Raw genomic sequence first — 14,281 nt, forward strand, 5'->3', positions numbered from 1 at the left:
AGAGGGTGAAGCACCCAGAGGCTAGGTTAGTTACCATCCCTGGGGCGGAAAAGGCAAGAGGAAGAAGTCACAATCCTGGGAAAGCTGGAGCTCCAGGGGGGAAGCTGCTCAGGGAAGTCTAGAGTCAGAGACACAACTGGCATCAGAAAAGCAGCAGGCAGTGCAAGGGGAAATGGGCATCAACCTTTTTCTCCAGTGCCTCCCATCGGCGGACCCTAACTGGAGGCAAAGGGCAAGTAAGCCTGGGAGAGGCAGTCCGTCGGGTGGGCCGCTCAGTGCACAGAGCAGCACAGGAAAGGATACAAGAGGTGGAGCAAACAGAACCAGCGCAATGTCCCTGGGAAACATTGCTGCCCAGCTTATGCGAGGAACACACACACACACACCCTGGCCTGAAGGGAGGGGGAGACAGAGGGCAGAGGCTGGGAGGGACAGGGTGGGCAAGATCTAACATGCCTCTTCTCTGGCCCACAGTGTCCGTGAGCATCAACAACCTGTACCCGGGCTGTGAGAACGTGAGCGTCAGGAGCCGCAGCATGATGTTCGAGCCGGGCCTCACCAAGGGGGTGCTGGAGGTGTTCGGGGCCCCGTCCCACCACCCGCACTGCGCCACCGATGACCAGTCCACGAAGGCAATCGACATCCAGAATGCCTATTTGAACGGTACGGCTCACCCTCCCCAAACGGAAAGAGTTTCCGGCAGGGAACCTGTCTCGGCGAGCATCTGCCACAGCTGCATGAAGCGTGGAGAAAGGGCCAGCGTAGGAGTGACCCAGGGCTGAGGCACAGCTGGGTAATATCCCAAAAGTAAAACTAAACACAAACGCTTAACAAATGATTGTTAAGTTGTTGTTCAGTCGCTCAGCCATGTCCGACTGTTTGCCAGCCCATGGACTGCAGCATGCCAGGCTTCCCTGTCCTTCACTTTCTCCCAGAGCTTGGCTTAAACTCATGTCCATTGAGTCTGTGATGCCATCCAACTGTCTCTGAGCCCCCTTCTCCTCCTGCCCTCGGTACTTCCCAGCATGAGGGTCTTTTCCAATGAGTCAGCTATTTGCATCAAGTGGCTGAAGTACTGGAGCTTCAGCTTCAGCATCCAGTGAATATTCAGGATTGGTTTCCTTTAGGATTGACTGGTTTGATCTCCTTGCAGTCCAAGAGACTCTCAAGAGTCTTTTGGGTAAAAGTGAAGAGTCTTTTGGGTAAAAGTAAAGAGTCTTTTGAGTAAAGAGTATGTTTACTCTTCGGAATAAATTTAAAGACTCAAATTCAAAGACTTTGAGTAGATTTTTTAAAAAGACTTTACTCAACAGTCTTTTGAGTCTGTTGAATAAATTAGTGCATTTTTTAACCTCATAAAATACAGTCCCATTAGCAGTTGGTATACCCAATTTGAAACCCAAGTGCTGGCTCTCCCCGGAGCTCCCAGGGCCCCCTGCAGGAACACAAACCTTGCTGAGACGCAGTCCATTCAGAACAGGGATAGAGCAGTTTCTCTGAGGCTGAGTTCCCTTAACTGTGAGGATTTGATGAGCTGGTGTCTATTAAAGATCCTAGGGAGAGGAACTCAGAAGAAATTGGGGGCATCTTCATGAAAGCCCTTTTATATACTAAACCCAGGGAAAAATAGAATACTCAGGGTGTTTACCTAAAGCAGCGGTTCTTAAACTCCCGCATACACACACATCCCCTGGAGCCACTGGAAACACAGACGGCCCGGGCCCTAAGCCTCTGATTCAGCCCATCTGGGGAGTTTCCTGGCGATGCTGCTCCTGGGCCAGGGACCCTAAGGAAATAAAGTTCATATGCATTTTGCTCCCTTAAAAGTTGAGTGTTGTCTGAGTCCCGGGGAGCACAGCTGGCCCCACCACGTAGGGAGAGAAGTGTGTGCTCAGCACCCATCACCCACACCCTCAGCCATCCTCCTCCCCTGGTCTCACCGCCTTCCCGTGTCTGGCTCCCAGCACTCCACAGGCTCAAAAGGCCTATTTCTGTGTTCCCAAAACTATTCCCACTGAGGTCTTAGCTGCCAGACTTAGAGGGTCATGCTCCCCAGGAGTGCTGAGCTCTAGAAAAACCCTGTGGATCTTCCAGAATGTCTCGACTGCAGAATTTCTGGCACAGAGTAAACACCAAGGGGAAAAATTAGGGATAAGGAACCTGAAATCCTATAACTTAAGTGGTCCTGCCTGACTCCCCAGAGGCCATTGGGTGGGTGGCACTGACCTTTTGGGATCTGGTGGGTCTGGTGGTGTCCAAGTGTGTGGACGATCATGAGGAGGTTCTGGGTGCCCTAGAAACTCCAGGTCAGAATCTCGCCCATGACATTTACAGGAAAACCAGCCACACCACAGCCCCTGTGTGGGAAAGCAACCGCACCCCTACCACACACACACACACACACACACACACACACACACACACACACATCCTACACACACACACACTTCCTCCCTAGCCTGACCCTTCCAGACCCAATATCCTCACAGTTCCTCTTAGATCCTTCATGTGCCAAGCGGCTCATCAGTTATTGCATCTTACACCTGTGTACAGTGGCCATCCAAAACAGGTTGCTCCCTTAGCTGTAAAGGCGAAGTTAGTCACAATTTAACCAAAATTAAGGTTACATTTCATAGTGGAGATTCCAGTGTTGGGGGGTAGAAAACAAAGTATTTGTGCACATACACCCTTCCATGTATGCTTACAGGCAGGCACATTCACACATGTGTAGGGTGTGTGTGTGTGTGTGTGTGTGTGTTTGTACCACTCTGGGGTGTTACAAGTAGATGTGATGGAGATACACAGATAATAATGATACAGATATAATAATGGAAGTGTTAAGGAAAATGGAAAAGCAGATTACAGATACAAGTAGGTTTATTGTAGTAGTAGTGTTAGTCACTTAGGCATGTCCACTTTTTGGGACCCAATGGACTGTAACCTGCCAGGCTCCAGTGTCCATGAGATTCTCCAGGCAAGAATACTAGAGTAGGCTGCCATTTCCTTCTCTAGGAGATCTTCCTGACCCAGGAATTGAACCAAGTTCCCCTGCATGGCAAGCAGATTCTTTACCACCTAAGCCACCTGTAGATGTATAGATACAAGGCGTGGGTATAGAAACAGACATAGACAGAAAATATAGGGATATGTAAATATTCCATATGTAGATCTGTACTTAAGTAGATGCATAAATAAACAGATGAATGCGGTGAATGTCCCTCTCGTAAACCCTAAAGTGCTGAGAAAGATTGTAATTGAAATTTGGTGGCATTTCACAATCATAATCTTTCTTTTCCTTTTTCTCTGTAGGCATTGGTGACTTCAGTGTGTGGGAGTTCTCTGGAAATCCTGTCTACTTCTGCTGTTATGACTATTTTGCTGCAAACGATCCCACGTCCATCCATGTCATTGTTTTCAGTCTAGAAGAGCCCTATGAGATTCAGCTGAACCAAGTGATTTTCTGGCTTAGTTTCCTGAAGTCTCTTGTCCCAGTGGAAGAACCGATAGGTGAGCTGCGACGCCAATGGGCTGATGGCCCTTCCTCCTGACCTTGCTTCCCGCTCACACCCAGATCTAGCAGCTTGGGGCCAGCAAGCCACCCTTATTCCTCCTTCCTATCAGGAGATTTCCACTCGGGAAGCTTCTTAAGGCTCAGCTATTGGTTTTGTTCTGCATATTTCTGCCACAAAGACTCAGTTCTGAACAATTCCTTGAGAGTCATTTCTCACTTTCTTTCTGTATTTCCAAGCTGTGGTCATTTCTGTTAGGTTCAAAGTGGGACACCTCATCTGACAGCCGCTGTCCCTTTAGCTAATGGGCACGTAAAAGGAAGGAAACCATGTTAACTGAATGTAGTATCTTAGCCTTATTCCTAGAGGAAAAGACAGCAGGACAGACTTATTTTGTTCTTTTCATACAAAAAAAAGAAGCAGCCTTCCCTGGTGAAATGTAAAACTCAGCAGTCGATTCTTTTCTTGAAAAGCATATAACAGCAAAATAAACTGGGCTGATTCCCTTCAAGGTACCTCCACTTTTGCCCCCTCCTTTCTCATGTTTTCATTTCAAACACTGCCATAAGCGAGAGGCTCTCTGCTGATGTGAACTGCAGGAGTTTCCCTTCTGAGCCTTCTGTGCTGTGCTACATTCAGCAGCTGGCTCTGGTCTTGGAAAGGGCATCCCCCAGCCAGAGGTTAGATCTCCCCTCACCATGCAAACAAGGCCTACTTGGAGGAAGATCTGAGAAGCTGCGTCATGTTCTGTGGTCGCTTCTGGTCCACTTCTGAGCAGCCTTCCTTGAGGCCCAGGAAATAGGCTCATTCCATCATTGGCCAGGTCTAGACCTTGTAGTGACCTCGTAGGTCACTCCGATCAGCAGGCATAGGTTTGCAAGTCTGCAAGGAAAATGTACCAGTCTCGTCCACCTAGCGAGGCAGCCCAGACCTGAGGCCGAACACCCCCCCTCACCTGGGCAGGGTGGAGGTTTACTCTCCATACCTGGGCAGGTGTGAAATGGCTCGCTTTCTGCCCTCAGCCTTTGGCGGCAAGCTGAAGAACCCACTCCGAGTTGTCCTGGTGGCCACCCATGCTGACATCGTGAACCTTCCTCGTTCAGCTGGAGGCGAGTTTGGATATGACAAAGACACTTCGTTGCTGAAAGAGATCAGGAACAGGTATGGCGGCTGCTGTATCTTCAGGTAATGCAGCAGAAATCAGGTGACCCAGAGAGAGGAATGAAAGAACTGAAAGGTCTCTTTGGCTTGGCCGAAATTTTTATTGTATGTTTCACTGTTACCAAAGCCACCAATACACATAATAACATATTAAACAGAAGTAAAAGGCACAGGATAAAAATCAGCAGCCTTGGAGTACCACTGCCCAAAGGTAACTCTTTTTAGCTGTATTATGCATTTTTTTTCAGCTTTACTGAGGTATAATTGACAAATGAAATTGTAAGCTATTTAAACTATACAAAGTGGTGATTCAATATATATGTATATACAATATAAAAGGATTCTTTCCATCTCATTAATTAACATATCAGTCACCTCACATATTTATCTTTTTTGTGTATGAGGACATCAATCAGTATTTCTTAGAATGTAAGTTGCAACCTGCTAGTGGATTATAAACTTCATTTCGGAGGCCTGCAGTAGAATGTAGGTAAGAAGAACATGATAGAAAATATCAGAGTGCATTTTATGTCAAATATTCTTGGAAAACTTTTTTGTTTCACTTAGGAATATGGATGTGCTTAGAATCACAGCGTAAAAGTATTTATTTTTACTTAGTGTCTATCCCCCCCAAAATTTTGAACCTACAGCTCTATTTAATATACTAGTAATTTGAATTCTTGGTTTATCAACTCACACTCACCTATTATCTTCCTGATATGAAAAATAGGGCTTCTAATACTTTTTTTTGAACTTTTTATTTGATATTGGAGTGTAGCCAATTAACAATGTTGTTACAGTTTTCGGTGATCTACTAACACTTTAGATTTAAGGTGTTGTTTCATGCTCATCCCTCTGTTCTCACTCCATCAGCTTCCACAACATCTCTTCTCCTGCCTGGTCAAATGAGTTCATTAGGCCTCCCCTTTCCTGTGTCGAGGGAAGCTGTGTTCCCTAGTTTTGTGGAACCTGGGGCACCTGTCTGCACCTGGAGCAGGTGGTGTCCCCAGGCCTCCACACCAGGGTAACATTACAGAGTCCAGCCAACAGCAGGTGGGGGTGTGTCTCCTCAAGGGCACCAGCCCTTCCTTGCCCCCCGCCAGCTCTTTGGACCAGCAGGAGCCTGGCCCTCTGTGGAAACAGCTGGGGAGACTGCGTCACTCTCAGGAGGCCACTGCTCTTCCCTTAGGTTTGGGAACGATCTTCACATTTCAAATAAGCTCTTTGTTCTGGATGCCGGGGCTTCTGGGTCTAAGGACATGAAGGTACTTCGAAATCACCTGCAAGAAATACGGAGCCAGATTGTTTCGGTGAGTATACCTGGGGAGGGCTGGACCCAACCTTCAGCCGGACCATCCAGTGACCAGGGAATTGGACCTCTCTGTGCCTCTTTGTATGGTTCTTGTGGTTTGGTTTGGTTTTCACAGGACCCAGTACAAGGTGTCTACATTGCCACGTTTTTATCCTGTTGTTCTAGGGTGAGCAAGAGTAGAGAAATGAGGAGATGGCCTCGAGATGAAGAGTTGTTATGGGCAAGACAGACTACCTTAGAATGTATGAAATTCTGAGTTTAGTGGTTTGTTTAAGAGTAAAATTGCTTCCTAAAAATTACAAAAGCAATTCAAAAGTGAGTAAACATATTGTGAAATATTTGGGAAATGCAGAAAAGTGGAAAAACAGTCACCAACGAAATTCACTGAAGAAATAATAGATGACCAAATGGAATGAGATGGTGTTCTTAGATGGCAATCTTAGGAAGTGTTTCATTTTCCCAAGTTATATAAACTTTGTATAGTTCTCATTAGGATCTGAATGGGATTGAGGACATGAGGTTTTTGTCTTAACATTTCAATAGAAGAATAAGTGAACATAGAGGCTGTACAATCAGTAAATAAATGGAATAGATTAGTGAGGGTAGAAATAGCTCAGAACATCTGCAGAAATTTAATAGAAAACAGAGATGTTATTTAAATTTAATGGGGAAATTTAATAAATGACCTGGCACAACTGGCTATTTGCCTGGAAGGAAATAAGGTTGAACTCCTACTCACTACGCAGCCCCAAAATAAACTGTAGGCAGATTAAAGCGTTTAAATGTAAAAAGCAGTATCTTGAATGGAAATGCAAGAGAATTTATTTTTAAAATACCTCGAGAGTGTTCAAGAAAACTTTTAAACCAAGACAGAGAACCTCAGAAGTTTTCAAAGAAAATACACCAATATTTTGTTCAAATACATTGGACAATATAAAAGTTTAAAAAGTTTTTTCTGGCAAATAAATTCCATAAATGAAGTTAAAAGGTGACATGGACTGGGGAAAAAAATATTCTCAATGCTTCCGGTATATGAAAGATTACTATCCATAATATTCAAAAAGCTATCTGAAATGAGCAAATGTTCCAATGGAAAATGCTAAAAAAGAAAAAAAACAATGCTCCAGGGACTGTTTCTTTGTCTAAGCTCCAGTGTAACAAGGATATGGCTCTTTTCCCACTGCCTGGTAGAGGCCAGCTTCAGTTATAAGTTACTGTTTAGCTGATGGAAGTGATCTGTTTACAACACCAGGCTCTAGTTCCAGATGTGCTTTAGGGATTTTCAGGAACTCTCTCCTCTCTCATGAAGCCTGACCCCGACTTTCTGAAAGGGGCCCCACTACAGCACTCAGTGGGCAGGGAGTAAGCCTGGAGGGCCTCAGAGAACCTGGTCACAGAACCCAGTGGGTGGCGATCAGGAACAGTGGTCTGTGAAGGGCTCAGCGCCTGCCCACCAGGTGGGACAAGGGCCTGTGCTCCCTGCAGAGTTTTGAGCTGAGTTGTGGCATATATCTGCTCCACATCCCTGCACCCCATAGCTCCTAAAATCAGGCAGATGCAACTCACCAAACCCACTGCTTTTAGCCCACTGCTTTAGAACATTGTTGAATTTAGGGGGCATAAAAATGTGATTGGAAAAGGGACTGCCCCAAATGATGCAGTGCAGTGTTTGGCTTGTGGGAGGTTTAATTAGGAAGATGTGTTGATTATATGAGTCTGTAACATAGACTGATTTATTTAACCAAGTTAAGAGATGAAAAGCTCATTACAAGCCAATTAAGAATTAATCAAATTGGCTCTAATGGGAAAGACGCATCTGCCAATGTAGGAGATGTAACAGACACAGGTTCAGTCCCTGGTCTGGGAAGATCCCCTGGAAGTGGGCACACAACCCACTCCAGTATTCTTGCCTGGAGAATCCCATGGACAGCGGAGCCTGACAGGCTGCAGTTCATAGGGTCACACACAGTCGGACACGACTGAAGTGACTTAGCATGCATGTACATCTCAACAGTAATCCTCAACGATACCTAATTTACCGGTAAAAACCCATCTAATGTTGATATAATGATACTTAACTCTCTTTTCCTGTCTCTTTGTTCATAAAGTGGTCATCCCTTGGCTGAAACCCTCACTCCAAGGGGGTGGGGGGACATCAGAAGTTGATGCACCTTAGGTCACGGAGTCCACAGTTCCAGAACTATTCTTGCAAAGCCTCACCATCTATCTAACATGAGCAGAAGTGAAAGCCTCTGTAAACTTGTAGATTTGTGAAATAGATTCTGCTTAAAGGCAAGTCTGAAAAAAGAACTGCCCCAGGCACCTAACACAGTGCTTTGCACAAGGTAGTCATTCAATGTTTGTTAAATAAAACTATTAGTGTTGTTCAAATTTTAAAAAAAAAGAACTGCCCCAGTACTTAGCCAAAAAAAGCATGAGTGCACCCAGATAATTCCATGCAGCAGTGCAGATGTGAGCAGCATCATTTTTAATCCCAGCTCCCCCTGAGTCCCCACAGCAGCACATTGACCTGCCCATCCTGCATATTCTAGGTCTGCCCTCCAATGACTCACCTATGTGAAAAGATCATCTCCACTTTGCCCTCCTGGAGGAAGCTCAATGGCCCCAACCAGCTGATGTCACTGCAGCAGTTCGTGTACGACGTACAGGACCAGTTGAACCCCCTGGCCAGTGAGGCAGACCTCCGGCACATCGCCCAGCAGCTCCACAGTGCTGGCGAGGTGAGAGCCCCAGCCTGGCAGGGATCTGGGAGGAGCCCCCCAGGATGCATTTCCAGCATCTGAAGGTGGGATGAGCTGGAGGGGCAGAGTGGCAACTGCGCACTGCCCATGATGCCTCACAGGAAGGCTCGAGTGATTTCCTGAACTGTGATCCTCTGCTCTCCTGTTCACCTTAAAAGTGCTGTTTTGTTGTTGTTGTTGTTGTTGTTGCTGTTGTTTTGCTTTGCTTTGGTTGGTTGGTTTTCTGGCTTCTCTTAGTTTGAGGGCAGAATTCCTGCTACACTGGGTGACTGGGCCTCTCCTCCCTCTCCCCATAGCAGCTGGTGCTTAGCTGTGATTCCTGCAGCTCGGATGACTGCTCTCCATGAGGCGTGTCAACTACACACTGACCTAGTGGGCTCACAGACAGTCAAGAAATGGCAGTGATGTATCCTCAGGGAGATGACATCTGGAGACACTAAGATGTGGCAAGCAGTGGTCCCCAGAAATGATCAAGAAATAGAAATCTCTGTTTCTGGTTGTGTTACATTCAGCACTGGGATGTAGTTTGGGAAGTCTGTTCTAATCGCTTCATATGCTGCCTGTCCCTCTAAAGGGGGCATAGCCTTCACATGCTTCCATCTTGTGAAATCAGGAAACAGTATAAGCTAGTCTGGAACAAGAACAGCTCTGAACATGAAAACCCAGAAGCAGTTCAGAGAATTTTACAAACAAGAAGTTTGTCTCCCCATTCTCAGGGGCCACATTAGGCCCTCGGCCGTGGATCATATAGGCTTGAAATTCTAATTAAATCAAGAAGCCAGTGATCCTAAAAACCTAGAGCCTCAAGCAGTGATTGTGTCAGTCTTTGAATCCCCATGAAACTACAGGCTAAATCCACTAGCCCCTCCAGCAGTACTTTAAATGATTGCCTCCAAGTATGGGAAAAATTAAGGACCAAAGCTTACCTTATAGTGCTAGATATAAACATATATATTTTAACCATAATAGTAAGCTCACTCTTTTTAATAATGTATTCCCTTGCCTTCTGGCATTTGACCAGCAACTTTCTAACTGGTCAATTCAGCAATTCATCTCTCCTTGCTCTTGAGACTTTAATAAGTAAATGAAGGTAAAAAGAAAAGAAGGGAAATCTGAATCAGGATGCCCTACTCTGGCTGCCAGCCCCTCTCCAGTACTGTTCTGCTCTCTAGAAAATAATCTAAGGATCTTAGTCACCTCCAATAAGGCACAGTGTATCTGTCTGTCTTCTGTGACCCTGAGGAGATGGTTATGTCTAGGACTAAATTGCAGACAGTATTCTACCAAAGTGAAAGTGAAAGTTGCTCAGTTGTGTCCAACTTTTTGCAACCCCATGGATAGTCCACGGAATTCTCTAGGTCAGAATACTGAAGTGGATCTTCCTGAACCAGGAATTGAACCAGAGCCTCCTTTATTGCGGGCGGATTCTTTACCAACTGAGGAATCAGGGAAGCCCGTTCTACCAAATGCCTTATTAAAAACTAAAAGACACTGTTCTGCATTCCAGAAATGTCTCAAGTTTGAACAGAAGGCATCTCAAAGACTTAAGACTACAGAGAGAAAAGTGGGGCTTCTCTGGTGGCTCAGATGGTAAAGAATCTGCCTGTAACCCAGGAGACCTAGGTTTGATCGCTGGGTCAGGAAGATCCCCTGGAGAAGGGAATGGCTACCCACTCCAGTATTCTTGCCTGGAGAATTACAAGAACAGAGGATATAGTCTATGGGGTCGCAAAGAGTTGGACATGACTGAGTAACCAACACTCTCTTTCACTTTTCATGGGGAGAAAAGTACTCCCAGCGCAAACAGGTCTCAGCCTCCATGTGAGATCACTGATCTTTGTAGAACTAACCCAGGACAGAGAGGCAGGGAAGGAGGGGTAAGTGCCAAGAAGGAGAAAGTTGCTTCTGTTTGTGTGTATGTGTATCATTCTTTTTTCTAACTTCTGCTTTTTAAAGAAATGAATATGAGAGGAAAAGCTGAAGTCCCCTTTGGCCATCACCTCTCATCTCATTCCTCCCTTTCCCCTCCAGGGCCAGCCACTATGGTAGCATATCTTTCCAGAACAGTCTAATATTACATTCTGAATCTTTTTTGAAAAATTTCAAGCCTTCAGAGAAGTTGCAAGAATAGTAGGATGTATCCTCATATCCTCCAAACCTAATTTAACTAACTGTTTATGCTTTGCTAAATTTACTTTGTCTCTCTTCTGTTTATTTATTTGCTTTGTAAACATCATGACCTTTCACCTCTAAATGATTTAGCTCACATCTGCTAAGGAGGACATTCTCCCACATAACCGTAATATAATTGATTATCATATCCTGGAAACACAACGTTGATATAATACTATGGTTGAATTTATAGTCCTCTTTCAAGTATTTGCCACTTGTCCCAGTATTTTTTTACAGCTAATTTTATCCATTTGTGTATTTATTTTGGGATTCAGAATCCAGTCAAAAATCACCCATTGCATCTGGCTTCTGTCTATCCCTCTCTTATTGCATTGGCCTTTTATAATTAGAGTCAAAGGTAGTCTTTTCAGAATCTCCCTTATGACATTGCCAAGCTGGTATTTCTTGGCTCCGTATTGATTTTGAGACCCCCTCCATATGAACGTCCTGGGTCGTTCTTTATAGCATCTGCACAGATTTCATCCCTGCTCAGGCCGGTCAGTGGTTTGAGCAGCTGGGTTATCTGGCCCTTTATGTTCCTAATGCGTGACTTCCCCTTGTCCCCTCGGACAGATCAACATCATGCAGAGCGAAACCGTCCAGGACGTGCTGCTCCTGGATCCCCGCTGGCTGTGCACCAACGTTCTGGGAAAGCTGCTCTCTGTGGAGACCCCACGGGCCCTGCACCATTACCGCGGCCGCTACACCATGGAGGACGTCCAGCGCCTGGTGCCCGACAGCGACGTGGAGGAGCTGCTGCAGATCCTGGATGCCATGGACATCTGTGCGCGGGACCTGAGCAGCGGGACCATGGTGGACATCCCCGCCCTGATCAAGACTGACAACCTGCACCGCTCCTGGACGGACGAGGAGGACGAGGTGCGGGTCTACGGCGGCGTGCGCGTCGTCCCGGTGGAGCACCTCACGCCCTTCCCCTGCGGCATCTTCCACAAGGTGCAGGTGAACCTGTGCCGGTGGGTCCACCAGCAGAGCGCCGAGGGAGACGCGGACATTCGCCTGTGGGTGAACGGCTGCAAGATCGCCAACCGCGGGGCCGAGCTGCTGGTGCTGCTGGTCAACCACGGCCAGGGCATAGAGGTCCAGGTGCGTGGACTGGAGACGGAGAAGATCAAGTGCTGCTTCCTGCTGGACTCGGTGTGCAGCACCATCGAGAACGTCATGACCACCACGCTGCCCGGGCTGCTGACGGTGAAGCACTACCTGAGCCCCCAGCAGCTACGAGAGCACCACGAGCCCGTCATGATCTACCAGCCCCGGGACTTCTTCCGGGCGCAGACTCTCAAGGAGACCTCACTGACCAACACCATGGGCGGGTACAAGGAGAGCTTCAGCAGTATCATGTGCTTCGGCTGTCACGACGTCTACTCGCAGGCCAGCCTGGGCATGGACATCCACGCGTCAGATCTGAACCTCCTGACCCGGAGGAAACTCAGTCGCCTGCTAGACCCGCCCGACCCCATGGGGAAGGACTGGTGCCTCCTTGCCATGAACTTGGGCCTCCCCGACCTTGTGGCCAAGTATAACACCAATAACGGGTCTCCCAAGGAGTTCCTCCCGAGCCCAGTCAACGCCCTGCTCCGAGAATGGACTTCCTACCCCGAGAGCACTGTCGGCATTCTCATGTCCAAACTGCGGGAGCTGGGGCGTCGGGACGCAGCGGACTTCCTGCTGAAGGCGTCCTCTGTGTTCAAAATCAACCTCGACGGCAACGGCCAGGAGGCCTACGCCTCAAGCTGCAACAGTGGCACATCTTACAATTCCATTAGCTCGGTCGTGTCCCGGTGAGGGCAGCCTTTGGCTTGGGCAGGGTCTCTCCCAACTGCAGGGGCAAGGGGGACACAGCCCATCTTCCCCACCAGAGATTCTGGTGCGTTCCTTCCTACGGCCACATCCTGAAGGACGCCCCCTCCCTCCCCGCCTCACCTATTTATCTGCCACTACCTCCCTCCTCTCACACATTCCCTGGTGTGTGAATGAATGGTCTTTCTAGTTCAAGAGCAGACCCTATCCTTTAAACCTTTGGCCATTTGAAAAGCTACCCCCCCTCCACCTCTCATCCTCTAGTACCTTGCTTCTTAATGATAATTTTACTGGAATTCCTAACTTTTCAATGAAATTTTTTTAAACTGTTATATTAAATGTCCTTTAAAAAAAAAAAAAGCGCACATTTATCCAAGATGTGTATTTCTTATACTCTTTTCTTTGTTATATCATGTCCTCAGCTTATCTCTTTTATATTTGTAGGAAAAACTCCCATGTAAGGAATCCCACTGTATGATTTATAAACAGACAATATGTGAGTGCCTTTTGCAGAAGAGGGTGTGTTTGAAATCATCCAAGTCAGCCCGAAGCTGTCGAGAAAGAAACACTCCCTCTCTGTCTCTTGCTGTGTGCTGATCATCGCCAGAGGTGCTTCACCCGAGGGTTTTTTGGTTGGTTTTTTTTTTTTGAAACTTTTGTGTTTCCTTTGGCAAGGAAAGGGGAGAAAGAAACCTCCTCTAGAGCAATTTCATGGCCAGTGTTTTAACTACAAGACATGTTCGTGTGTGCTTTTGTTTCAACGTCAGTGTGAACGTTCACGTGGAACCTGCAGGCTGTCGTGCTTCTTCATCCCCTGTCGTCTCAGGTAGAAGGTTGACACGGTCACAGGGAGCCAAGACCTGTGTGAGAATTCAGAAGACCCCGACTCATGATTTGTGGCAGTTTGTTGTCATTGTGCATAGCAGACGGTTCTCCACATTTAGATCCTGGTTTGAAAACTTCCTGTACTTGAAGTTGCAAAAAGAAAATAAAGGAAGCAAGTTTTCTTGCAGTGATTTTGAATTGTGATGGAGTTTTAAATTGAAATAAGGGAACATGTCCTAATTCTTCTGTCCTGAGAAGCATGTAATTTTAATATTATATCATATGTATATATATATATGCAGTATGTATATACATATATATTAATACAGGTATTTTTACTTAATCTTTAAGATGTAGTTTAAAAAAAGTTTTCTTTTTTGTTCTTTTTTTCTTTTCCTTTTTTTTTTTTATAAATAAATTGTTGCTTGTTGCATTAGCTTGTTGGTCTTTAATTCAAAAAGGATTCTTTTGTCATATTTTCATTTGTCAGTACCCCACCTCGTGGGACCAGCCAGTCCAAAAAGTGATTAAACCTAATCTCTTAGGGCTGGAAATGAACAGCAGTTTTTTAGGTGCTTAATTATTACTGAAGTTGGGAATGGTGTGGAAAAGCAGAAAGAGCTTGGATGATGTCACATGTGTTTTAGCTTTAAAGAAAAGGAGCTCTTTCCATTTCCTCGGGTGAGCCCCAAAACCAAATTGTATCATTTAGTTCTCAG

At 46.1% G+C, this 14,281-nt stretch overlaps 1 protein-coding gene across 1 annotated transcript in view; it reads left to right on the forward strand.

Annotated features, from left to right (window-relative positions):
- DAPK1 (death associated protein kinase 1) overlaps positions 1-13,730 on the forward strand; it is a 204,149-nt gene extending 190,419 nt beyond the window's left edge. The window contains exons 20-25 of the mRNA XM_068974445.1: positions 475-663; positions 3,310-3,507; positions 4,532-4,670; positions 5,860-5,980; positions 8,535-8,723; positions 11,490-13,730. Of these exons, the coding sequence (XP_068830546.1) occupies positions 475-663; positions 3,310-3,507; positions 4,532-4,670; positions 5,860-5,980; positions 8,535-8,723; positions 11,490-12,722 (2,069 nt within the window). The 3' untranslated portion in view covers positions 12,723-13,730. The remainder of the gene's footprint in view (positions 1-474; positions 664-3,309; positions 3,508-4,531; positions 4,671-5,859; positions 5,981-8,534; positions 8,724-11,489) is intronic.
- The last annotated feature ends 551 nt before the right edge of the window (positions 13,731-14,281 follow it).

This window comes from Capricornis sumatraensis, chromosome 6 (assembly GCF_032405125.1).
Source record: "Capricornis sumatraensis isolate serow.1 chromosome 6, serow.2, whole genome shotgun sequence".
NCBI lineage: Eukaryota > Metazoa > Chordata > Mammalia > Artiodactyla > Bovidae > Capricornis > Capricornis sumatraensis.